A 26,557-nucleotide genomic window follows, 5' to 3' on the forward strand; every position below is an offset into this window, starting at 1 on the left:
GACTATTTTCTCTTCTCGCTTTGCTTAAAAAAAAAAAAGCACACCCAGGAACACTGGAAATGTCACAATTGCCAAATTTTCCGTGGTTCCAAGTAAGGATTTGTGTTTGGGATTCTCGGAGATGCTTACAGTAACATCTCAAACATTAGCTGAAGTGGGCTGATCCTTCAACCTTTTGCTGACATGCTTGTCCCTGCTGCAGCCACAAAGGCAAAGCTTGTAGCAGCCTGGCCCCAAGCCAAGCTCCTCTCCCAGGCGTCCGTGGGTTATATCCCTTATGTCAGCCTTTCACTTCAGTGACCCGAAGCCCTTCCACTGGATGGGACAGTTTTGCACAGCTCCTCTAAGGCTGTTTTGCAGCGACAGAGCAAAGCCCTGCAAAGCTTGCTCCCAGGTGAAGGTTTGACACAGCCAGGGTATGAGCGTGCCTGTGAGCCACAGAAACACTTGCCACTGCCAGGAGCAAGAATATGCCTCCCTTCTGCCATGGCTGCGGCCAAATCCTCTCTGTTGCGGTGCTGTGGGAAGCAGGACAGCTGGTGCCTGCAGCTGGGGGCACGTGAGCATGAAGCCATTTGCTGGTGACGCTCTCCGGGGCTGGGGTGACTCTTCCTGGCTGCTCCCAGGCTGCCTGCCGGCCAGCTGAGACCTCACTGCTTCCCCAGCTGGGCTGCCAAAGCAGCAAGATTTAAAAAATATATATAAAATTGGACTAATAATTAAAAATTAACTGTCCCTGACAAACAGCATATTAAGCTGTGCCCTTACACAGGGAACAAATGTATCCAAGCAACAAAAACAAACAGCCAGCAAGCCAGGCACTTGGTATCTCCCTTCCAGCTTTCTAAATCGTGCTGTAAGTTTATATTGAAGTCACTTTGTTTCCAAGCACCCTGGTGTTTGGAAACAGCATGTCCATCCCCGGATCAGCAAACCTGCTCAGGCATCGATCCAGAACCAGCCAGAACCAGCCCCTCCACAAGCCAGAGACGGAGGGTCTGCCACAGCCTCGGTGCCCACCGAGCAGTGTTGCACAGTGCCTGCGATGAGCGCTGGGCATCCCTGACATACAGAGAGAGCTTGGGGAAATGGCTCATCTCCAGGCAGGTCATGCCACAGCCCCTCCATGGTGCATCTCCCTGTATAACGCCTGTTGGGATACTGAAACTCTGCAAAACACACAGGATTTACTTGCCATCGGACAGCTTGCACGCTCGTGGTTCTATATGGTGCTTAAGGCTCCATATCCAGGATGCACACTGCACATACCAACATCCAAGAGGGACCCTCTGAGAGATGGTATACAAGGCTCGTGGTGGACCCACGTGCTCCCCACACTCGGCTGACTGCCAGCGCTGCTCCTGCAAATGAGGGTCTCCACCACAGACTGGGTTGCAGAAGAGTCAACCCCTTGCTCACGGAAGCACTTTGAGCTCCCGCAACAGAAGCTTGTGCTTTCCAGGAAAAAAGGTCCTGGGTTCTGTCAATGACTTCTTTTAAAACCTCATAAGAAACTGAAGAAATGCCATTTACATTAATTTGTAAAATAACATAAACGTCAGTAAAAGATTTCGTGTTGGAGGTAAGAAAAATACATGGGAGGACCTTTAACCTAGGCAACTCTCATTTCTTAAACTGTCTCACTAAATTGCCATTGGCTTGAGCTTATATATTTATCTTCCCTTCTTGAAAAATTGAAAGTTCAGGCATTCTGGCTATGATCGATTCTTAGATTATCACCTGTTCAAGCACAAAAATACAATGATCACTAAGAATGCTAAAAATTCTTACTAGAAAATTTTAATTGTTAATTTTGAGTGGCATGTTTATTCCAGGCCCTTTGTTCCAGAGACAGAAGCAGCAGAAAGGCATTAAGCAATGCATAACACAAGTCTCTAGTTTGATGGAGACCCTTCCACAAAGGGAGAATTGAAACATTAGACTGATGCGGAAGAGAAACAGATGAGGGCATGTGCCAGGTCTAATGATTATAAGGAACTAACCTATGATGTTTACAGTCACTATCTCTAAATGGGACCAGGAATGAACCTGAAGCACAAGACACTTAAAAAGGTAAAAAGTGAAATAGCTGTAGATGACACATGAGCTTGTGAAAGGCCCTTGCCAAAGGCACTGCTGAGGCCAGATGCTTAGGAGGATTCAGAGCAGGACCAGGCTTTGATACTGAGTAATGGGAACAGCCAAAATTACATGAGACAGGTTTAAAAATAAGCTAAAACAAGGAGGTCACGTTCTCTCACGCAGCATGCCGAAAGTCAGCCACCAGAGAGACATTTCTGCAGTGGGGAGGTTTAATTTGAGGCTCCAGGGTTTCTACAGCTTTACTTGAAAAAGTGTATGCATCCAAGGGAGGGGAGATGGTGACAAGGGACCATTTCCTGAGCGGTGATGCTGGTTCCCACATCCACCAGCTTGATGGCAGCCATCGTTCCCTGCTCATGTGCCTGTACGTGCTCTTACTCACCTAACATGCAGAAGATGAGGTCTGACCTGGGCCCACAAAATCAGGAATCATTCCCTAAAACAGCTGGGCACACAGTCCTGCCAAGGTGAGAAGCAGCAACTTCCCTTGCTCTGTTTTCCAGCAGCCCCTCTGCCAGATGATTAGAAATAAAAGCTGCCACACACACACACCTTGGTTCCCTTTCATACTTTGTAAATTTTTTTATTTTCATTATTATCTCCTCCTTTTAAGCATCCCTTTAAGGGTGAAATGAAATCCAACCATTTACAGAGAAAATGATTTCAGAATGTACATTTGATTTATCCTTACAAAAAGTTCGTTATTACTTGCTGTTTATAAATTACAGAGTGGAAAGGAGCTTTGCAGACACTCTTTTCTTTTTTTCTTTTATTTTTGGCAAGTCCACACATTCTTTTGCCAAAGCAGGGTGTTCTGGGGCCACCTCAGGGGCAACACCACCAGTAGGTCCAGGTGGACCCCAGGCTCAGAAGCGCTGCTGGACCACCTCCAGGATGATACTGCACCGTCATCGCACAGGAAGGAAAAAACAGTGGTTTGAATTCTTAGCGTCAGAGTATTTCAGATCCCTTCTTAAGCCATTACCTGTAGTCCCCAAAGCTTTAAACATCAGTGTATTGCATTAGAAACAGCTCTCCTTTCTTGGTGCTGGATCGGTGCCCCTCCTGCCACCCCCTTACCTCCAGCTCCCCCCTCTGTTTCCATAATAAGGGCAGGTTTGTCCAACATCTCAGAAATCAGAAGAGAGGTTTTTTGGGGGGGCGGGGAGAACACAACAACGGAGGGATTCAGGATCCATTCTCCCACTCACTTCCCTCCTTTCTCACCAAGGTTTGAGGTTAGTGAAGCCAGGACAAGCCATCCCTTCCCTCCCACCACCAGTGTTCACTAATCAGACCAGGGGTGACCCTGGACACGTGTCTTCACAGTGCAGAGGCATAGCAGCCACGGAGATTGCTGGCAGGAGCTGGGAGAGAGGGACTGAGCCCAGGGGATGTTCGGGAGGGGAAAAGACACTACCATCCCACAAGGATACACCAAAGGGGGACAGAGGGGAACAAATACCCGTTCTGCTCTGACACTCTCCCCCCACCCCAGCTCATACATTACCTGGAGGCCAGAAGGTCCCCTGGTTTACCTGCCACAGAGACATGAAGAGCAGGCTGGCCTGAGCTGCACAACAGCAAACACCTCAGCAGGACACAGGGATCAGAGAAAGCCACAGTGAGAGCAGACGTGAGCGTGTCATCCTTCATACCAACCACACAGGCACAAAACCACACCATCTTTTCTGTCCGTCACTTGGGTACGGCATTACTCCCAGTCCTCTGGAGGGGCAAAGATGGCCAACCTGCCCTGTTCCCTCTGCTTTAGCAAGCTCACCTGCTGCAGGTACACCAAAGCCCACATCCTTCCCTTCACTTGGGGCAAAGGAGGAAGATGAGTTCTTCACCCCAAAGCCATGTATGGGCACACAATCCTTTTTTAGGTGGAATGCACAGAGAAAGGCAAGAACAGAGATGGGCAGAGAGAAAGAAGTGCAGGGCCTGGGGATGCCACACACTGCTTCACCTACTACCTGGCCCTCCTTTGCACCAATTTGAAGGTGGAAAGCTTTTGGGCAAGAAGCAGCACAAGGCTGAAGAGGGCTGCAGGGAAAGGCTGGCAATGCTTTCTCGCCCTCCACCAGACGGGTTCACTCCCAGAGAGGCAGCAGGCACATGGCTTCGCTGCTCATGGCTGCAACAATCAACAGACATCAGGCTCTGATGGTCTGACCCCAGTTCCAGCTAGACGAGGTTTTTTAGTCCTTCTCTTCTCAAACCTCAGTGCCTGGTTCAGACAAGATCAAGGAGCCTCAACGCTCACCTCCGTTCAGCATTGGAAAATGAGGATCTGATACAAACCTGCCTCCTCCTTTGCCTCTCTCACTACCCCACACACCCACATGCTTTTGGGTTCCCTCTTGCAGAGGTTGTCTGGGAGGGTGGCTGTCCCCCCCGCGCACTGGCTGCAGAGGTCCTGGCACAGCAGTACAGGCAAGCCACCACCTTGGGAAATCACTGTGCAAAAGTCAGCTTGCTAGTCCCCATCCCCTCCAGGGACAAGAAGGAAGATTTTTAATGACAAGCACTCTAGCTCCCTAAGGATAATAAACAGAGGGTTAGCCAGACAAATGGTTAGCCAGACAAATTAGACAGAAACATTGACTGGTTTGGCCTTAAATCAAAAAAATGTTTAAACGATTCTTGAGAAAAAAAAAAGAATGCATTTCATCTGTAAAGTCCCTTCCGCCCACCATAACAGAAGTCTGTTTTAAATTTAATTTCCTATGAATAAGGAAGCATGTAAGTCCAGGAGGAGGACAGGGCCAGAGTCCTGTAGAAGATCCCCAGTGCTGCTCTTCCAGCAGGACCTTCTCCTCCTGCCCAAGGGGACAGAAGGGAGAGGCGGAGAATGATGGAGCAAATAATGGAGGAGAGGGGAGAGAAGTCAACAGGCTGTACTTCAGGAGTAGGGGAATCCAGATATTGCAGCTGTGGGCTCATCTGAAACCCCCAAGAGACAAGAGCCATACTTCAGTGATGAAAACATGACTTGCAGCGCACTAAAAATCCCCAAGGACACCCATGCACAGGAAGGGCTGGTATCAGGGGAGAGGCTGCTCCCACTGTAGAAGATAATGAGGTGCAGCCCCAGCACGCACACACTTTATCTCCTGCTTCACAGGGCTCTGCTGCTGGCAAAGCACCCATGCAAAGACTGACTTCTTTCTCTCCTGTCTTCAGCAAGGTCTGGCGCTGGGCTTGTGTTGTTGTCACTGAGATAAGGCAAAGCCAAAGGTCTGAGAGTAGATCTTAGGCTCCCTTCCAAGAGTAAAAATGAAAACTAGCTTCTTCCTTCCATACTTTTCTGCTACTGAATCCCATGAGCTAACACGCCTGCTCTCCTCCAGCTGACCCTGGGGAAAGCATATTCCCCTCATGCTGCAGCCTCAGTGCTACTGCTCTCATCTTGTTCAATGCTGGCTCCTTCTTCCTCAGCTGGGTCCCCATTTCTCTATAATCTCTCTATAACCAAGACCTCCACGCAGCCGCTTGGCACAAGGACCCCGTGATTGTGACAAGACTCCCTCCTGCTGCATCAAGAAGCCTGGACTTAGAGCCACAGCTTCCCTTGGGGGGAAGAGTGTTCTGCCTACCAAAGTTTCTCCCTCTGTTCAGTTCCCGAAGGGGCTTTTCTACCTGTGGGAAAGACACAGCAGAAGTGAGAACAGTGATTTAACAAACAAACAAAAACAACAAAAAAGAGGTTCTTTCAGTTCTTCTAAGCAGGCATTATGGCACATGAGATGTGGAAGGAGCTAAGATGAACTCCATCTCAGTTTAATCAGAAAAAGATGTTCATCTTCATTCTGTTCCAGTTTCAATCTTATTAGGCAATCAACTTATTTTTCTTGATGTTTTTCACTTCTCTAGAGAGGGGAATAGGAAGCAGAAAGAGATACGGAGATAGGAATGAGGCACAAGGATGGGAATGGGCTGGATAACACAGGAATATGGAACCCTGATGGAGTGAGTTAATGGCAATGGAAACCCTCCCGCTTCAGCACAGTTTGCCTGATGTCAGGGTCACTCTTCCTTATGCCAACATTTTCCTCCTCCTCCTCATGATCCTCTCTTCCCTGCTAGGAACATGAGCCAGTCTTTCCACTGCAAAGCTAACAGAGCAAGTTCATCATGTTTTTTACCGTCTGCCCACTACAGCCCAGGCTCTGGGCACCCTGTCAAGCCATCTCCTAAGGAAGGGTGGTAGGGGTGAAGGTATGGATCTGTCTCCTCAATGAGCTGAATCAATCCAATACAACGACAGGCTAGATACTGACTACCCATCACTGGCAAACTCTGAGCAGACACTGGCCCAACCAGCTGCAACTAGTACCCTCCTAAATCCCCTCTCCTCTGCATGGTCTTGTCTGCATGGCCCAGGCTGCACGTGTAGGCTGCACATGCTCTCTGGATTGCATGATGGTCCCAAAACAGTCTCTTGGCCCCAGGGGAGTCTGCCCATGGCCCCTTTCTCCATGAGCTCCCTCACACCCTAAGAGCAGACATACGGATCCTGTACCTTGACAGGCTTTGTGTTTCTCCACAACACCCATCACTGACTCAGAGCTTTGCCCTTTTCTCCCTTTTACCCCACGGAAAGAAGGAATAGCCAGCATGTGTAAGCAGCAGCCCTGCAACAGGTACAGCCCACAGGGCTGCAGAGGCAGCCAGAGAGGCATGCAATGGTCCCACGGGTATAGCACTGCTATGCAGAGCCAATGCTCTCCCTGGCCCTCTCCTATGAATTCCCCAAAAAGTCATCCATGCCAAGACAGAGATCACAGCTTCTGGATCCCACCATTTCCTGAAAGCAAACATACCCAAGCCCAACTATGTCCCCTTCCCCCCGCGAATACTCGTAACGAACGCCCACGTGCATACCAAAACCATGCATGTTAGCACTCATGCACATAGGAAACCATGCACTTGTAAACATACACTCCCACCATCTGATTAAGTCCCCTGCAGCTTATCCCAGCCCCAACAGAAGCACGTACTACAGGAAAGATGCTTCAGCTTCTGAGGGCCAAGCCAGTGCAGTGTTGTGGGGGCAAGGGTGAAAAAGGAGTTAAAAAAAAAAAAGAAGTCAGCTTTCCCCTCTGCCTCCCATCTGCCTGCTCCAGGATTGGTAGAGCATCAGGGCAAGATACAGCCCAGGACAGATGCATTAAGCCTGCAGGAGGAGGCTGCATCTTGGGGAGAACACCCTGGAAGCAAAGGATTTCCCTTCCCCAAAATACTCCTTGAATATAGAGGTATACAAAAAATAAATGCATACTGAGATGCTTTTGCACATTCAGTCAACCAAAAAATGCCTGTGACACACATTTGCACACGTGACCACTCGCATTGGTTTGTGCCTGCTGACTCACACGCTCACTGAATAGCCCAGGCTCACATCTGTGCTTGCTCCAATCCACAAAGGACAAGGGTGGATGGGAACAGCTGCCCTCTCTCCCCATGGGACCCTCCCAGCCTCCCCTGGAGGAAAATCCACCAGCTGGCTGCAGAGATTCTCTCCAGCCAGCAGGAGAGGTCCAGGAGACGCAGGAAAGTCTTTATGCTACTGCCAGAGTAGGTCCCCAACATCTCTCCTCCTCCTGCCCAGGCCTTCCTTCACATGACTGAGGAACTTGTGTCCCCAGGTATCACCCTGGGATGAAGGGAAAAAGAGAAGGAAGGGAGGGAGGGAGGGCAGAGACCCCAGAGAAATGGCACACCCCACCCCGAACCAAAGAAAACAAAAAAAAGAAAGGAACAGACGAAAACACCTGACTCTTTCCCTTTGTTGTGAAGTTCTAATTTCCCACACGAGCCCCGGTGGCCTCACCCAGCGCTCTCCGCTTTTTGGTAGGGGTTTTCCAACAAGTAGCGGAACCGCTGGTAGTTCTTGAGCAGGTACTTGGGAGCGTACATCTGCTCCTTGGGGTCGGCAGGGGGATACTCCTGCGTGGTACCATCAAACCAGCCACCAGTCCGGATCAGCTCCCGGATATAATTGAGGTCTCGTTTATCCTCGTAGTCACCCCAGCGTGGGAAGTCCCCATTCTGGGCTGATACCAGTTTGAAGTAGATCCCCTCTGGGGTGAAACACCAGGAGCAGTGCCAGCCAGCAAAGTGGAGGGGGCTGCCCAGCGACCACTGTACCAGGATGTGTCCTGTGCTGTTCTCGTACTGTCGAAAGCCAGGCATGGTGTAGTACTCACGGCGCCGCAGACGGATCCCGTCGGTAGCATAGACAGCCTGGAGCATCCCCATGGTGCAGCCCGAGACCACCTCCAAGGTGCCTGGTTGCTTCCAGAAGAAGCCGTAGAGCGACTTGCGCATGTGAAAGGCGAAGGGCTCCGTCCAGCCGTCGTAGAGCTTGAGGAAGAGCACGCCATCGCGGGCCGGGATCTCATCGGCATCATCAATGATGAAGACGTCGTCTGGGCGCAGGTTGCGGAGGCGAGAGATGCCGTCCCGGGTGAGAAAGGTGCGCAGGTAATCGTCAGCAATCCAGCCGTCCTGGCGGCCGCCGGCAGGGAAGTGGTCCAGGAAGACGTAGAGTACCTTGTGGCGGATGTAGTCAAAGGAGCCATTGAGGAGCATCTCACGGAACTTGAGGGGCCGTGGCTCTCCGTAGGCCGTGAAGTTTGACTCGCACACCACGAAGGCATCCACCACGTCTCCCAGCTCGTGGAAGCGGACGTCCAGCAGGTCAAACTCATGGTTGACATTGATAGCATTGATGACCCGCCGGGGGATCTCCCGTGGCACGAGGCGGTCCTTGGTGGGCAAGTTGGAGTACTGGACCACAGTGGGGACCCCGCAGCTGGGGCCGTGCCAGCCCGGCAAGCACACACACTCCACCCACTTGCGCCGCTTGGTCCCACTGGCACTCAGCGGCTTGCGAGCCGGCCGCCCCGAGGCTGCGCCATCTGCTCGCTCCTCCGGCCGCCCTCCCACGGGTGGCTTCTCCAACACCTTGGTGCCTGGTTTAAAGCAAACACCACCAGCTTTGGTACGGACAAAATATTCTGTCGTGTCTTCCGGCAACACAAACTCGACTTTGTGCAGCTCTTCGCTGGCTCTGCTCGGAGGCAGGGGCTGGAGCAAGGGGGAGTGGGAGTACAGGGGTGTGCGGAGGAACTCTGCACCCCCTGGCTCAGGGCTGACCTGAGGTGTGACAGGAGCATTGTTCCAGAAGAAGCTGGAGACAAGGTTGGGACTAAGCGAAGCCAGCTCCCGGGGGAAGGTGACATAGGAAAGGGCCTTGAGGAAGTGCAAGAAGGAGATGAGGCAGAGACCAGCCATGCAGAGAGTCAGAAAGAGCTTATGGCGTCTCATCTTCATCCTGTGGAAAAGCCATGAAAAGGAAAGTCACATTCAATAGTTACTGAGATGTAAAAAGTTTACCACTGGTAGGAAGACAGGTTGGGAACGGTAGAAATCAGGTCCAAATTCAGCATGCATCTTTCGAGACTTGAATCCAGGAACTACTCCCCCCACCCTCTGCCATCCTTCAGTGGGCCTTTTGCCTTGGCTGGGTTACACCAAACTGAACCTCTTCTAGATCAGTCAGTCTTCTAAACTCACTAAGACAAGAAAGGCACTGGTGACAAGGTAAAAAGACAGGAAATCCAGAATAACAGGAATTAATGATCTAGTGAATTCACTGCACTTAGCAGTTTTGTTCCTATTCATTGATGGAAACAAAATGAACGTAGGCTTCCTCATGCCCTGCATCACCAGAGAATTGGAGGAAGATGAAGAGAGAGCAGAGGGACAAGAGGGAGTAGGAGATACATGGCTGAAACATGACCGGTGTAAGAGAGGCAGTTTTAAAGGACCAAGATCATTAGCCAGGCTGCCAGAGCCAGGAAAACACCTGCACTCCCAAGATCTTTTCAGTGTTTGCTCAACACACACCCTAAAAACCACCCTTGTTCCTAGGCAATGCTACCCAAGTTTACATGAGGAATAGGAAAAAAAAAAAGATTCTGTCACTTTTCTCCCATCTTTCTCAAGTCCACTGTATCTCCAAATGTTGCCCTTTGCTTTTCATTTTCTATGGACCAGATGCTGAGGGGTTTTTTTTTGCATCTGGATCAAGGTGGCTATAATAAACACTTAGCTGTCTCCACAGGTAATACTGTGCCACCATGACAGATCCATGTCAGGCTAGCAAGAAACCAGCAGTGCGGAGCCCTTCCCTCCAAACAGGAAATATTGCCTTCATCCTCTCCCTACACCACCTCCCCTCCTCCAGCCCAGGCAGAGAGCACAGAGCTGCTGTCAGACAGAAGTGATTGAAGACTACAATCCAGAACAAGGAAAAAAAAAATAAAAAGAAAGAAAGAAAAAAAGTTAAGCTCACCCAATGTTTTGCCAAGTAAAAGGAGAAAAGGGGCTCATCTTCTGCAGTTTAGGGAAGGGAAGTTTTGGGCAAAGGTGGGCAGGGGAACAAGGTCACCCAAAAGCCCTTTGCAACGCAGAGGCTATCCTCTCCTCTGTGGAGCATGAAACCCTCTGTGCAGCAGCCGGCGAAGAGGCAGAGATCCCTTCAAGCCCTACGCACGCAACACACCGCTGTGCCCCCTCCACAACATGCTTCCCCACGGCAGCTCTCCGCCCCAGTGCCATTCCCCTCCCAGGGCCAAAGTTCCTAAGAGGCACCACACACCCCATGCCATCACTTATAAACCCTCCCGCCCAGTGCGCAATGGTGCCAGCAACGCCTTCGCAGGAGGCAGTCCCCGCTCCTGGGGGGGCACGGGGAGCCAGCCCATGCCACTGGCCCCATGCAGGGGCTATCCCAGGGCTCCTCACAGCCGACACGTGTCCTGGGGCAGGAGTGGAGGGAAGAAGCACACAGCCCACTCCCACCGCTTCGGAGGGTATTAAGTAAAATACAGCAAAGCATGTTTACTGATTAACTTGGAGAGAATTTAATACTAAAGTGAAAAGCTGTAAAGCATTTAGACAGATGGCAACTGCCCAAAGGAAAACCTATCTGGCTCTCTACAGATGGCTTCGATATGGACTTTGGTAGAGGGGAGGTGTCAGCAGTTATACCTTACAGCTCATCGACAAGCTTTTCTGGATACTTTGTGGTCACCTTTTAGTGAGAACCACTGTCCACCAACGTCTCCCATGCTCAGGGGGCAGCGTGAGGAGTCCCACGTCAAGCTCTGAAGCGGGGAGCTGAGGGCCTGAAGCTGGCAGAAAAGTCACAGCATTGCCATAGGAGGGAAGAAAAAAAAATTGAAAGAAAACAAAAAAAGGGAGAGCCTGATCCTATTTGGTAATATTTATTACTTTTTTTGATATACTTTTGACACAACACAGGTCATCAGAGGGGGAAGGTCCTGGCTTTTGAGCACCCCTAGGAGGCCATCTTGTCAGGCGGGCTGGGAAGGAGGAAATGGCAGCTCTCCTTAGGGGACCTCACTGGGACAGGCCCTTGCCTCCTACGCTCACCTGCCACAGCCCCGCAGCCTGGCCTCGTGTGCCTGGTCATGGCCCAGCCGGTGGGAGGCCATCTCTGTGGTGGCCCAGCCATGAAGCGGGTGGATGCTCTCCTGTTCAAAGCCATAAAGGACCATCCCGTGGCTTGCTGTCAAGCTTTCTTCATGGGGGCAAAACAAGGGGCCCCCAAGAAGCATCTCATCCTGTCCAGGTTTGTTTTTTCTTTTTTTTAAGGCTCCATTAATGTCTTGCTGGAGCAGCAAGATCACTTGCAATGTAGAGGAGTATCGAGTGCCTTTTCCTTGCATGTCACCAGTTTTTGCTCTGTCTTGAAGTGTGGGCAAGAGAAGGGCACAAGGAAGCTAAAACCACTAAATTAGCAGCAACTGGCTGTCAGGAGAAAGTGTCCCTTGTTGGTAAATTAGTACAGCTTTCTCCGATCAGGTGTCCTGTACTTTCTCCAAGGCATTACCTCCAGACATCAGGTCCCTCTCTCAGACGCTGAAACCCAAGTGAGATGAACGGCTGGCCTGCTCCAATAAGGCAATCCCAATGCCTGCCAGGTAACCCTGGTTTCACTCCAGTTCCTACAGGACACACAAATGCAGGGCAGCCAGCTTCCTCTGGGCCAGCCCAGGACAGAGGACGGGTGCTAAAGGAGTCACACAAGGCACATCTCCACCTTCTTCCCAGATGGCTGTGATGCTCCGCATGCCACGGTAAATTCCCAGACAAAAGGTCGTAACTCTTGACATTCAACGAACTGCTCCACTTTCTGGGATGTGGTGTGCCATGTCAGAGCTCTGTAGCTCTTCACCCACTGGCAAAACTGACCCCTGTGCACGGCTGCGTTGCCTCCCTGTTATTGCAGCCTGTGCCTGGGAGAGCCGGGCTGGTGCACACAGCCTCCCCTGCAGCTCTGCCAAAGCAGGCTGGCCCTGCAGTACCCTCTGCTGTTTCACTGCTGCCATGTCCCAGGAGGCAATTTTCACTGCTCAGTTGCCTTTGCTAGGGGGTGGGAACTTCAACACATTTCCTATCCCCTCCTAAAAGGAGGGAACCACAGAAGCAAGCTGTGTCCTCTTCAAAGCCTCTTCCCTGGGAACTACTCCATTCTCACATGCCAGGGATTCCTCTGCCAGGGAGTGGAGATCGCTCATGCACCCTTGGGTGGGCTGAGATGCTAAAAACCATCAGTCACATATGCCTTCCCATATCCTCTGATCAGTGCTGCAGTGAAAGACGTGGCTTTGAGTGGTAGCTAATTGGAGACAAAGGCCATCGGGGAGGAAGATGTTATTACGCACCTTCCCCATCCAGAACGTTTATGTGTGGTAGAAATGAGAAAGGAGGTACCAGTCAGGGAGACATCTCAGCCTGTCATAGAAGAGCCCAGCTGCTCTGTCACAAAGCAGCCATCAGTTACCAGGAACACAGAAAACAGCAAGAAGAGATATTTCCCTTCTGACAATTTTGAATGAGGAGGGGAAAAAAGTCAACTTGATCTCAGGGAGAGTGATCAAGTTGCTGTCAGGTTAAAAATAACAGCAAGAACAGCTTTAATGTTCAAGTAGAAGAAAAAGCCAGAAGGAGTATGGACAGTCAGCTCCATTAAGACAAAGCTCTTTAGGGAACATGCAGTTATAAACCGCTTCAGCAACATTCAGTCTCAGCAAGACAAGCTAAAGCTTCGTTTTGTAAGGGATCCCCCTTTGATATTTCCTTGCTTGAAGTTATGTCTCTACGATACAGGGAAGGACTTTCAGAGAAGGGCTTTCTGGCTTTCCTCAGCTAGAAGTGGTATGCATATGAGTTATCCCCAGGCACCTGTTACCATTTTACTTTGCCATTATATCAAGTGACCAGTTGATTTATACCATCCTGAAATCATACCCTGATTTTTCAAGGAGCCAGAGAGAAAGATATGCACTGCTAAGAGCTGGCGGTTCACCAGTCTTAATGTTCTCTTCTGGAGGATGCTGGCAAGAGGCCATGTAACAGGCCGCTGGATGCACGATACCCCACACTCCATCTCGTTAGGGCACAGGACTCAAGACTCCCTAGACCTCTCCCGTGGTTACAGGAGAAAAGCTGCTGTGGAGGACAAGTCAGAGTAGAAGCTTCTGTTTTTCCCCTGATACAGAAATGCTCATCTCCCTTGCCTAAAGTTATCCCATAACACCCATGCAGTAACATATTTGCCCATCACTCAGACACTTCAACACAAAGCAACAATTCAAATTAGAATCGCTTTCACACGGTAGATTAAAATCCAGCATGACTTCCATCCCCCACTCCACACTGAGGGCCAAACTCTCTCTCTCTGCTCCAGCTAGAGATGAACAAACAGGCTCCACACTTCTGAAGTACTAGGTCTACCTGCCATCCACAGGGCACAGGAATCACAACACGCATCAGGGTCACAGTACCTCAAAACACTCTAAAATCTCAAGTTACTTTTGCCCTGCAAACACCCACAGAAGTAAGGAGAAACTATAAATCTACTATTTGTCTGCAACTGAAACATGACTAGCTCAGGGACAGCAGGACTGCGCTTTGCTTAAGGATAGGAAGAGAATATTATCCTACAAAGCTGGGCAGCAGGGAAAGTGGAGAGAAGCAGCGTACCAGAAGGTAGCTAAGGCTCAGCATTTCTCATATGAAGGATGCCATGGTGTTTTCAGGGTCTGCAAGCTAAGAGGATGTCAGCAGGAAGTTCTGGCAGAGTCACAGTACAAGGTGGCTTGAATGCAGGCAGGTCCGTATCAGCTTCCGTTCAAGTTTCAAGGACGGAATACAACATTCTTCCGTGACCTTCAAACGCTGCTGCCCACAGCGCTAATGCAAAACAGCAATACCTCATGCTATGCGTTTCCTTTGCAGCTTTGAGGCAACTGACCACAAGGTGCCACTGACTTGCTGCCAGCACAACCAGCTGGAGCAAGCCATCCAGCACAGTTATTCTCCAAGTAAGGTCAGGCTAAGGGAGAGCCAGGCTTTGTCCTGAGCGTCTTCCCTCCCTTTCAACAGGGAGGTAAGCAGAGATATAAGGTGACCACTCTCAACAGGGTGCCACCATAGCATTCATTTGACTTCCAGAGCTGCCACCCACACGCCATTAATGGGTGTCATCAAGCCAGGAAGAAAACTGGACTGGGGGGGAAGAGAGAGACAGCTAAAGGGTGAATCTACACAAGGCTAAGGTGAGGTTGGCCAGGGAAGGGTGAGAGCACAGCTGAGAAACCAAGGCATTGCCTTCCCCTTCCCACTGAAGGCAGACACATGATGTACATCATGTCAACCACAAGCCTCAGGATTGTGTGCAAGGCCTTGCTAGGCCTCAACTGACCATGTGTGGTCAAAAAGAAAACAGGTGTCTCTCCTCCTACGCGCTCTTGTAGGAAACCAAAGTGCTCCATGCCTGTAGCTATGATCTGCTGCATACAGAAACTAAGATGGATGCAATACAAAGCCTCCAGCTTTAAGTACTGTGGCTGCTCACCTCTTCAACTCCTGGAAGCACAGTACCTTTGGACACTTTCCATGGGCTTTCACTGTTTCAACTGTTCTCTCGAGTGTCTTGTCCTGTTCTTTGGAGGACTAAGCCTTGGTTATTTTAGATGCCACATCTCCAGTCACAGAAAGATAGCTGTACACTCTGGGACAAAGCAGCTCTTAATACAGAGCACACAGGACCTGGAAATAGTCATTTTTGTTGACAGGATTTTGGCTCAAGACTGATCTTCCAGAAGTCAGCAGGATAGACCAGCATCTGAACACCTTCAGAGTCCATTATAAAACCCTCCACTCAAACAGATTGTTCTTACTGTAACTACCATAATACTAATAGCAACATAATTATATAATTCTCCAGCCCCCGGTTTGAAAGAAGATCTGCTCAGAGAAGACTAGAAAACACTACTGAAATCCAGTAATGGCCTATAAGACACCAATTTAATTTTATCCAAGAAGTACTTGGACATCACAATGATATAGTACTGCATGCTGAAGAAAACTTCAAGCTGGATTTCCAGCTCCACTGGAATCTATCAAATATTCTTCTCAGTATCCTTCAGCTGTACTAGGCTCCCTTGTAACTAATCTCCTCTCTCCAGCTAAAGCCAGTCTCACCATAAGAATTTCCATGGTTCCAGAGATGCCTCAGCACACTGATCCTTCAGACACTCTCAGAAGCCACAATTTTTAATTTCTCAGCACCACTAGTCTAGGCGCTCTTTCCGCTAAAGGAGAAGCGGCACTTCTCCTATCCTCTTCTCTCCTTCACTTATGCCCGATATCCTGGAAAGACTCTTCCTCAACCCTGCTTACTGTCTCCTTAAAACATCTGTTTCCACGAAGACTGCTGTGATGGCCCTGGAGATTGCATCACCACTTGGCTCCAAGATTGGGTCTCTCAGGTCATCAGAGTGTGAGCTGAGGCATTGCTCATTGCACTCTGCAGTACACACACACCAAGGATGCAAGGCCTTTCTCAGCCAAATACGATACCGCTGCTGCTCGCTGCTTCAAGTGTGCAGTGGTTACAGTAGTGCAAAATGGAGCTGGCTAATGGTTTTGCTTCCTGACTTTGGTGTCTTACAGGGAAGGAATGCTCCATCATGAGACAAGGAATAGGAAAGGAAAAAGGGACAAAACTACACCAAAAAAAGCAACTTATGTCCTCAGACAGGCCGTGGGGTAATCAAACAAGTATGCGAGAACTCCCAGCTAGCCTTGGTGTCTTGCAGAGAGGGACAGGACAAAACCATTTTGTCTGAGGATAAAAGAAGATGATGCTTTCAGAGACCTCAAGTGAGGCATGTGGTAACACAGGCTGTTGTTTCATAGGTTCCCTCCCTCACTCACCACCTTCACAGCTCACCACCCCTCAGTTGTCAGTATTCAAGTTGTCAATCGTATGAAAATCTGCTTTGTAAAGCCAAATCAGCAGCAGATCTAACTGGGTTAAAAATAAACTTCAAGAAAAGTGCCTAGGCATGGGACCAAGCAGCTGACCAGCAGAAACCTTCTAAATTATTTCACCAGTTCACTTCTCACCAAAACTGTGGTATCGTGTCGATACATCCTCAGACACTCAAAATTACAGGACTTTAAGCACTCTTCAACTACCATGAGCTCACTAACTCCTCCCAGCAGCATCAGGGAAGGAGTACATCTCAAGGAGGGATCTGGAAGAATCAGCAGCAGGTAACTGCCTTCAAAGCAGACCCTGGCAGGCAGTCCATGTACACCAAACAAGTGGAGTACAAGTCACAAATCCTGAGGAGAGCACCAAAACAGGCCATCAAGATTACCCTGGGAGCTGAGGGCCCATGGGTGAAGAACACATGGCAGACACGTGCCACACCATGCACGTAAACCCCGTGCAAAGGAAAGCAGGAGCGTTCCTGGGGACCAGGTGACAGCCCAAGCAACAGTGAGATGCAGGTTGAACAGCCCAGAAGAAGGTGAGGCGGGTGCCTTGTAGGCCTGGAGTGAGGTGGTTAAAGAAGGAAGGAGGCAAGAAGCACTTGATGCCATGGTGATGGGTAGAGTGCGCAGACCCACGCAGGCAGGCAGAAACCACGTTGCCTCCAGCTATTTTTGAAGCGGGTGGCAGTTGTTTGTGCATCCCCAGGATAAAAGCTCTCCAAGACAGATCGAGGAGGGGAGTAATTAAACCCCAGGAAGACAATAAATAAAGAGAGGCCATGGAACAGCAGAAAGATCCTAGCAGCCATGGAGAAGAGCTGGCCCTCCATTCCCGCCCTCCTTCCTCCCCCATCCATCACCAACCACTTGGGGTTTGGCAGTGCACTCACTTTCCCACAGTAGCCGATCTATTACTGTTTAGAAGAGCCTTCCCAGCCTCTTCCTTCCCCTCCTCCCAGGCCACAGGGGTCCCACTTGGCAGCCCCCGGATCCCCCTCTTCTCTGAATGTCTGGTGACCAGCCAATCCCATGCAAAGAGCATTAACCCCTCTTCACCGGGAACAGCCGGAGAAACCTGACTCCATGCTGAGAGGTCTGTCTAGGGTGTCTTTCCCTCCTTCTCTCCTCCCCATCCCTGACGCCCCCCCGCCCCCCATTCTCTCTCCTCTTTCCCCTTTCCTTTTCTTTTTCAAAAACTAACTCCAGCCCTGGGAGTGTCGTGTCTTCCTGAGAATGTTACACGAATACATGGGAATTTTTCTTGGACCAAGAACAGACCCTTATTTATTTGTCTCTTCTGCCTTTGTTCTTCATTTCCTCTTTCAAGACTTAGGCAAGACCTCGACACAGTGCCGCCTGGATCCCCTGCTGTCATCTCACTTTGTTATTATTTTCAGAAGGAAAGCGCTGATAGGCAGAGAGCTCTTCAATGCCTTGCCCCAAGGCAGAAGTGAATCCGCCCAGACTCCCACCTCTGGGGCGGACAAAGGGCACAGGCTCGGGGGCTCTGCAGAGCACCTCGGACTCCAGCTTGCAGAGTCAACCCCCTGCTTATGTAATCCTTCTGATTGCAGCACCACAGCCCCTTGGATTAAATCCACACGAATCAGATCTTCAGTAACAGCTCTATGCTGGTAACAGGCATATGGTACCACGAAAAGGGGCAGTTTCCTAGAATGAAATCAAAAGCCTCCTAATGCACTTAACTCAGGGTCACATAAATCTCTCTTCTGCCTCCCACAGACGGCTGGATCTTGTTTACAGGCATTGCAGCAGGCCTGGGTCTCAACAATATGTTTACTTCTTCTGTACAAACATTCCCTTTCACTAAGCAAAGCAGTACCCTGATCTCCAGATTAAACCAAGTGGAAAGGACTGGGAGCAGGTCTGTGGGGAAAGATGGAGAGAGCTAGTCTTCATGAGTGACATCAAATGCCATCCTGGACATCACACAGGTTTTGGGACCATTTGTCTTCACATTATTCCCTTAGATTGCCTTATTTCTTGAGAAGGATGGGGAGGAATTTTGCATTTAGCCAGTTGCCAACATCCCTGACAAGAGGTAAAACCATTCGATGAAAGAATGGGGTTTGTTTCAGGCTGAAGAACCTGAGAACCAGGCCAGGGCCAGGTGGGACAGCACAGCTTGTCCAAGGGACAACTGGTGATTGTCTGGCCAACTCTTCCCCAAATGCAAAAGCCACAAACTGACACTGTGCAGATAAGAACAGGGAAACAGCATTTCTGCTTAACAGCACAGTAGACAGAGCCATTTACTGCCACAGTCACTTGATTACAGGCAAAGTTCTTTCCCCTCTCCACCCTCGGCCCCTTCCGTCCCCTTTCAGGTCTTCAGTAACACAAACATTTATATTGAACTCTAACAGTTTCTGAGAAGTCAGCTGCCACAGCCAGGTCAGAAAGGAAGGAGAGGAGGAAGACAAAACTAATGCGTAAGCACACCATGAAAACTGGTGGTGAACGAGAAGGTTGTGCAATGCCACAGGGGAGAGCCACAGTCGTGTTGAAGTCACGAGGACAAGCAGGGCAGGAGCAGAACAGCCCATCTGCATGGTACAGTAAGCTGCCACAGCGAGACAGAGGGCCAAAGGGCATTAAAGCTCATACGTAGCTGGGGTGGGTGCTTAGCCCGCCCAGCTCATCTTCACAATGCTCCTCTGCTGCAAGAGCTTGTAAAAAAACTGCCCCAGTCGCCCCCTGCCCTCAACTGGTTGCTCTTCAGGGTTTAATCACTGATGGCAATTTCAGCTGCACAGTTTGCTGCTCAACCACCGGATCTTTCAAGTCTTCAGGTCCTGATGATCTCTTGTAAAGTCCAATGGACCATGTCATGCCAAAGCTAAAAAAACACTTATGACAAGATGGGCCCTCGAAAGAAAAAAAATGTTCTCAAGCATCTGAATATTTTACAGAGCAGTCCTGATGATCTCTGCCCCACATCCACAGCACAGAACTGTAATTGAGTCAGGGACCAAATCCAAGCACCAGATTCACTGTCTCTGGCTTGACACCATCTCTTTACTGCAAAGACAAGGCTCCGAACTCAGGAACCTCTTGCACAGTCCCAAGCCATGGAGATGCTCTACAGTACCACACATCTGAGTGATGTGGAAACCAGAACTGGATTTTCAGGGCAGTTCAGCTGCAGAGGCATATGTGAACAAACATGGGCAGAAAGGAAACCCACAGCACTTCCTCATCACTAAGTGATAGACTCTGGATGCCTGACAAACTTCCCTCCCCCCCAGCGCTCACGGGAAGTGAGAAGACTCTGTTCCAGAGCACAACTGCACTATAAATAATTCAAGAGACTGCTAAATTATGCAAAAGCAATCCCATCATCCCCCTGGCCAAGCTGAATGCAGGTGTGGTCAACCCTTGCTCCAAAAGTTGCTGCTAGATAGGGATTTCAAGGCCACAGAGGCTCTGTGCCAGTAGCACATATCTGAGAGCACCACAGCCGCTTGCTAAGAGTCAGGCCTGCACCAAACAGGAGGTATTTGGGGACACAGGGCTGACGGGGAAACAGCAATTCCTTTAACCTACCTCTTCTCCAGAGACCTCACATGGCCCCAGAAGAAAAGCAGCAAATCATGTCCCCTTCAAGTGAGGCGGCTTGGTGCACCTTGCCTCCATCGATTGTGGTTAGCTGGCGAGAGCTGCAGCTGGACAGCACTGGCACAGCGAGGTGGGGAGGAGAGGACTGCTGGGGCAGGTGGGAAGGCGAGAAGGGAACTGAAAACGCTCTGGAGGCAGTAAAGAATGAACAATTTTTCTAGCACAAATCATGTACAGGGAAGGCTGAGCTGAAAGCAGACAGAATCTCAGCCTGCTCTTCTGCCCCACTCCTTTGCCTTCAGGAGATACTGCCTTCCTGAATATCAGGGCCACCGAGGTTTCCCTCAGCAATGGGGTCATTAAATAACAGCGTGCAGCTCACACTAATCACTCCAGGGCACCGTTCTCCTGATTTACCCTGCCCTTTGCTCTGCCTCAGAGCCGGCCCTCGCACCACAAGCTCCACAAAAACAGCACTTCCTCATACACAGCGAGCACCATGCGCTCTCAGCCCCTACGCAGGCAAACCCTTCTTCCAAAGCCCTACCTTTCCAGGCTCCCGCAGCCTCCGAGATCTGTCTGTGCCCAACATGCTCAGTCTGCACAGGCCTCCATCCTCCTCCTTTTCCCTGCTGCCCAGCTAGAAGCATTCGTGCCAGGGGAAGGAGGAATCTAAAGCGCTACCATAGCCCTCTCTTCAGCCTCGGCACAACCAGCTTAAAATCTCAGGACTCTAGCTTACCTTCCCCTTCTTTCTTAAAGGGCTCAGCATCCAGGAGACAGAGACTCCCTTTCATGTCTCTTTGCCATGCCGTCTCTCTTGCTTTCTGTTCAGTTCCAGTATCTGCCTGCCAAAACAGGGGATCCTAACACAGATAAAGTCAGCATAGCAGATACCTGCATTTAGATCACAGGTTTCACAGTTGCTGAAGCCGTTATGCAGCAGGTCTAATTTGCATTAGTCTTTCAGTATAGTTCAAATCTGCTTGCTGCAGCTTTGGTATCGTGCAAGACATATGGAGAAATATCCCAAGATAAAAATTACCCCAAAGCCTTAAAGAGATGACAGACTCTGATTCTGCTCGCTAACCCTGGCCCAGCTTGTAAGTATTTACACACCGAGGGGAAAACGGCACTCCTAGGGAAGGGCAGCAGGGAGCTAGGATTATAGGTTAGGCAGCAGATCAAGAAGGAGGTGGTATCTGCGGTGAAAAGGGCAGCAGGATCCAAGCAGTGACTAGAAAGTTATTGATAACCCCTGGCTCAGCACCAGCACCCAGCCGTTCTCCAGGACTTCCCATACTTGATTTGCTGCTGGCCGTCTCAGAGTGTCACGCTTCAGTCATTGCTCTCCTGCTGAGCCCCTGCGTGTGCGGCTGGGCACGCCGCAGCCTTGCTCCGTGCCTCAGTTTCCCTGGGTGGGAAATGGGAGAGACTTTTCTACCTCCATGTAAGGGGCTTGCCTAATTAAAAGAAGCTTAACAGGTTGCTTTGAGGCCATGGAGAGAAACCTTGCCACCATAAAGTGCAACACATTGAGATGATCCTCAGAAAGAAGAGTTGCCCCCACTGTCTCTCTCCCTCTGGACAGACACATCCACCTCTCCTGCTGCTTGCAGCTTGTGCATTACAGGCTGAAAAAGACTGCTGGCAGAGCTCAGTTTGGTCATACCCGACAGCCATAGCCAATTTTTTTTTTTTTTAAAAGTGCCTATTTAGACATGGGCTTAGCTGGGGAAACAGGGAACATTAACTGAGCTCATCAAGGGGGGTTATCTCAGTATGAAAGGCCAAAACCCCCACAGCGAGCAGCTCACATAACTTTTGCTATCCTGAAGCAGAGAATAATCAATTCCGAAATCACAGCTCAAGAACAAGCCCTTGCTTTTTGTAAGGCAGCGAGTTCCCTTCATGCTGCTTCTTCCCTCAGCCTGCCTGATGAGAGCTCAGAGTACAGCACTCCCTTTCACCAATCAGCTCTACCAGGCAAGTTTCTGAGCACAAAAATACACCCACCCTGTTCCAGGTGTTCAGAGGTTTGAAGAGCAGGAGGTGCCTGTTGTGCTTCAGGAGGAGCTTGAGGGAAGTAAAGGGTTTGCACTGCAGGGAGCACAAAGTAGTCAGAAAAGGAAGGTAAAGAAATCATGTTTTTGCCTTCTCAAGAGCTGCAGCCAGAGTCCATTTCACAGGGACAGAGGCATGGAGTACTCCTGTGCACCCTACACTGCTGCTCCGGCACACGGCATCTCTTCCCACCTTCTCCAGGACAAGGTGAAACTCAGCAGCTCTGTGACTGCAACTCTGCCCTAGCCCCTGGGACAAGCACCTGGTCCCGGCACCCCACACAGCATTGCTACTGCGGCACGGCCCTGACCTGCATGGCCCAGCCCTAGCAACACACTCGCCTAGCTCTATCAAAGCACCCCAAACCTGACCCAGAGCTGCCCACGATCCCAGACTTGCCCGCCCCACACAGCTCTGCCAAGGCTCCCCAAGGCCAGCCTGCAGCACACAGCACAGTCCACGCGTGCACTGCAGATGTATCACCCCCTTTCCGAGAACATCCAGGATGGGGAACAGCAGGCATTCCTCAGACCTACCTCCATGTCCCCTTGCATTGCACTGCCCCGTGTGCCTACCTTCCCCAAACTTCAGATCCCACTGTAACGCTTCGTTGTAGTACCACAAGATGCCATCCTGTCATCAGGACAAATGCAATGCAGCCTGACCTTTTGTTGCAGAACTGATGGGTGACAGTAGGGAAAAGTAGGTGGGGACAACTAGCCACACTCTTCTACTTCTGCAGACAGGGCTGATAACATGAACCAGCCTTTTGAGACACCTTACACTGACCTAAAGACGTGAAGACGTGTCTTGTGCCAGTCAGTACCCCCTCCTCCATCTTCTCTGCTGGAGTTATTGTCAGCTGTACCAGCCTTCGTTAGCACCACCTCCTCCAGCTACATCCCACTGATTGGGTCACAGATTCCAACAATGTACAAAGGGCTCATTTTAGAGCAACTAACCCCACCTAAAACCTAATCAGCCTTTAGGAATGAATGCTGGCCCAGCTTGCTCCATCTATCCATCACCAAATTCCCCCGCTTCCTTCCTCCACCTTTATGATCCAATGCAGGGGCAGGGGAGAAGATGCCAATTTGTGACAGCAGGTGCACATTAAAGATGCTATTCTCAAGACAGGAGGAAGCTCAGACACAGCAAGCTGAAAACTCAGCTACAAACCCTGCCATGAGATAGAGTTTCTCTGCTTGCTCGCAGGTCAAAGCAAGGGAGGGATAGAGAGAAACTTGTCTGTCCTAAGATGCCCTTCACATACTGAACACACACAATAACATCTACACGCACTGTCCTGAACAAATCCTGTTCCCATGGCTGCTTATGAACACCAAATTTATTGCGGGCATAAACTCTACAAAAGTCCCTGCATTCCATGGTAAGTGCACCCAGCAGGACCTGTGTGCATTGCTGCACGCACCCAGCAAACACCCACCCATGTTTGTCACACAAGCATCCCTTAAAGACATGCAATAAGCACGTTACATCAATCTGGCAGGCCACAGTCACACCGAACTTAACCAGTTGCATATGGGAGAAGGAGGAGAAAAAGTAAACACAAGGTGTATGGGAAACGCATGAGCACACAAACTTCACAGATGTGCTCCCCAGGCAAACACTGAGCGTATCTGCGCTTGCTGCATTGTGCCTGGCCTAGGTTAAGCAGGCTCTGCGACCACAGAGCAGCCCCAGAAACCCTCCAGACCAGCTATCCCTGTCTCATGTTGGGCACAAGTACTCTAGATAAATGTTTACAGTTATGAGCATCCCCTCCTCTTCTTGACCTCCTTGCTAAGGCAACCCCTGTGTACCACACAGGCAACTCTTTCCAACCTTACCGGCATTTGCAGGGAGGTAGATAGCAGCTCAGCCCCTGAACCCAGTTTGGAAATGGTCCCCGACGCCCTGGGTACCTCTGATGGAGGCTAGCCTCAGCAGCACCTCAGACCAGAGGTATGCCAGCACAAAAGGCAGCAGCTGGGCCACTGCATTAGGAGCAGGGCAAGAAAACTCACCTGTAGCTAGCCAGAATCCCTCCCCTCTCCTAAGGGTATAATTGCCATATCCAGGGCATTAATAAACAAGCTATGCAGGTATAACCGAGAATCCTCGCAGGGAGGGAACGTTATACCTTGCAGTGGATTTCTCACCACCACTGCAAAATCACCTGAGGGTGTAAAGGGCCTATAAATCTTCCAGGGACTTTTATGACATGCTGTGGCAGCGTCACAGCTTCACTCCTGTTCTGCAGTTTACAATGGCTTTCATTCAAAGTCTGCTTTGTATCGCTACAGGGAGACTGGAGGCTCCTTGGGAATAGCTCACAGGACTGCTCTTCTCCCACCCCAGCTTGGAGGATGCGTTCCCGGCACTACTACTGAGGCTAAAAAAACAGCACAGGTCCTATGGCTGTGTTTAGGGGGGGCTTTGGAAACTAGAGGTGTTCTGGGGGGCAGGGACCCCATTGGGTTTCCCTCCCCTCCAAGATGGCTCTCCACTGTCCGAGGGTCAAGCAATGGCAGGTCCTGCTTGATTTCAGCTCTTCCCAGAGGAGCTGGCAGCAACCAGGCTTCAGCAACAGGGACTTGCAAGGGATTCCTAAGTCACAGGCTCCAGCTGGACTCAAACACCACTTCTGCAGGTGGGATTTACAGAGCACGAGAGCCACCTTTTGGGAAAGGGGCCTGAAGGGTTCCTGCTGATTCACACCCTGCTGGGGTGGGCCAGACAGGGGCAAGAGTAGGCAGGAATTTGAAATCTAGTTTGCACAGGGCTGGGGGTTCCTGGTGACTCAAGTCATACTTGTTAGCAGTGGTGCCACCGAGTGTTTTCACGGGCTTGAACTTCCCACTCAAGAGGAGGGATTTGGAGTTAACTGGAGGGCCATTCTCTGGAAGGGGAGGTGCTTGGCACCCACCCTGTGTGCTGGAGACAGGGCAGGCTCTCTCCTGACCCAGGCTCTGCCCTAGGGTGGAAGGGTGAGGTGCAAGACCCCAGCTTCAGCTCTGGGAAACAGGCAGGGCTCCCGAGCGACCCAGGCACAGCTCACAGAAACGCAGCCTGCAGAAATCCCCATAGGAAAACCACAGGCTGAGGCACCGAGAGGAGCCTCTCTCCATCCCGCTCCACGCTCCCTCCCTCGCTGAGCTGTCTGAGCAAGTCTAGAGCTGCAGAAGATGCCGTGTTTCCCATCACCCTTGTCACACTCACCCAGGGAGCAAAACTCGCGCAAGGACAGAGCTATGCCAGCCTGTGCCGCTCCAGCAGGACATACGCCTATTTCCAGCCCACAAACAACCTAACAGCCTTGTACGAGCACAGAGAACTTGGGTGCCCACGTCCCTTTGCAGCCAGCCCCCAACAGGGGGATCGTAGCAGTCTGACATGTAGATGGAGCAGGGACATTTGATGGTGATCATACACATACATTTGTATGTATGTTTTCCCTCCCACGCGCACACTCCTGTTACTCCTTCTCGCTTGCTGCAGGCTTGGCACGCATCCCCAGCCCGTGCCCTCCTCGCAAGCCGAGCATGGGCGGCAGATGGGCCTTCGCTGCAGTGCCCCGGCCGGAGAGTGCCTCCATCCCCGGCGAGCCCGCATCTGCGGGCAGGGGGCCGGCAGCATCGCCTCCCTCCTCCCCATCGCCGATGCTCCCTAGCAGGGGATGCCGGGATTATGGGGGGGCGTGGGGGGGAAGAGAATTAAAAAAAATAACACTAATATAAATAAATAAGGAGCGGGAAGGTGGGGGCTCGGCGGGGGAAGCCTCTCCGGCAGCGCCCGCAGGGGATGACGCCGCACCCCCGGGCCGAGGCACAACTTGCAGGTGGCGGCAGCGGCGGCTGGGGGACGGACCGAGGGGGGTCCCGCCCCCGCTGCCCGCAGCCCCCGCCGCCCCGGGGCGGCTCCACCGGGGAGGGCGGGTGCGCGCTGCCCCCCCCCCCCGCCACCGCCCCCAGCCCCGCCGCCCGCCCGCCCGCCCGCTCACTCACCCCCGGCCGGCGCAGCGTCGGTGCCCGCCGGGCCCCCGGCGGGGCGAGGCTGCCGCTCGCCCCCGGCCCGCCCGCCGCCCCCCGGCATGGCTCGGCGCCGGCCGCGGCGAGGCGAGGCGAGCCCGCAGCCCCCCGCCGCCTTCCTCTTTCGCCGCCGCGGAGCGGAACGGCCCGGCACCTCCTCCCGGCCGCGGGAAAGGATGCGATGCGATGCGATGCGATGCGGAGCCGAGCCCCGCCGGCAGCAGCGGGCAGGGCTGCAGCAGCCCCTTTTGTGCCGCCCTCCCCGCCTGTCTCCTCCCCCGGCGCGCCCGCCCGCCCCCCCGGGCCGCCGCCGCCGCGGGCCGCCGCCGCCGCCCGCCCCCCCGGGGCACGGCCCGGCCGGCCCCCGCCTCCCCGCACAAAGGAGCGCC

At 51.5% G+C, this 26,557-nt stretch overlaps 1 protein-coding gene across 5 annotated transcripts; it reads right to left on the bottom strand.

The window, feature by feature from the left end:
- Window positions 1-1,843: 1,843 nt before the first annotated feature.
- Window positions 1,844-26,376, bottom strand: MGAT3 (beta-1,4-mannosyl-glycoprotein 4-beta-N-acetylglucosaminyltransferase). Of its 5 annotated transcripts, none has more exons than XM_072868822.1 (3): window positions 20,816-20,948; window positions 7,943-9,448; window positions 1,844-3,003 (listed from the first exon to the last, which is right to left on the bottom strand). In XM_072868822.1, exons 2-3 carry the CDS (start codon window positions 9,445-9,447, stop codon window positions 2,970-2,972), a joined length of 1,539 nt encoding a protein of 512 aa, XP_072724923.1. In that variant the 5' UTR covers window position 9,448; window positions 20,816-20,948; the 3' UTR covers window positions 1,844-2,969. The 5 variants fall into 5 exon arrangements, 4 of the variants coding, with proteins under 4 accessions (XP_072724923.1, XP_072724931.1, XP_072724906.1 ...); XM_072868830.1 differs by lacking the exon at window positions 20,816-20,948 and adding an exon at window positions 11,170-11,185; XM_072868805.1 differs by lacking the exon at window positions 20,816-20,948 and adding an exon at window positions 10,472-10,488.
- Between the last annotated feature and the right edge of the window lie 181 nt (window positions 26,377-26,557).

Source organism: Ciconia boyciana, chromosome 1 (assembly GCF_034638445.1).
Source record: "Ciconia boyciana chromosome 1, ASM3463844v1, whole genome shotgun sequence".
NCBI lineage: Eukaryota > Metazoa > Chordata > Aves > Ciconiiformes > Ciconiidae > Ciconia > Ciconia boyciana.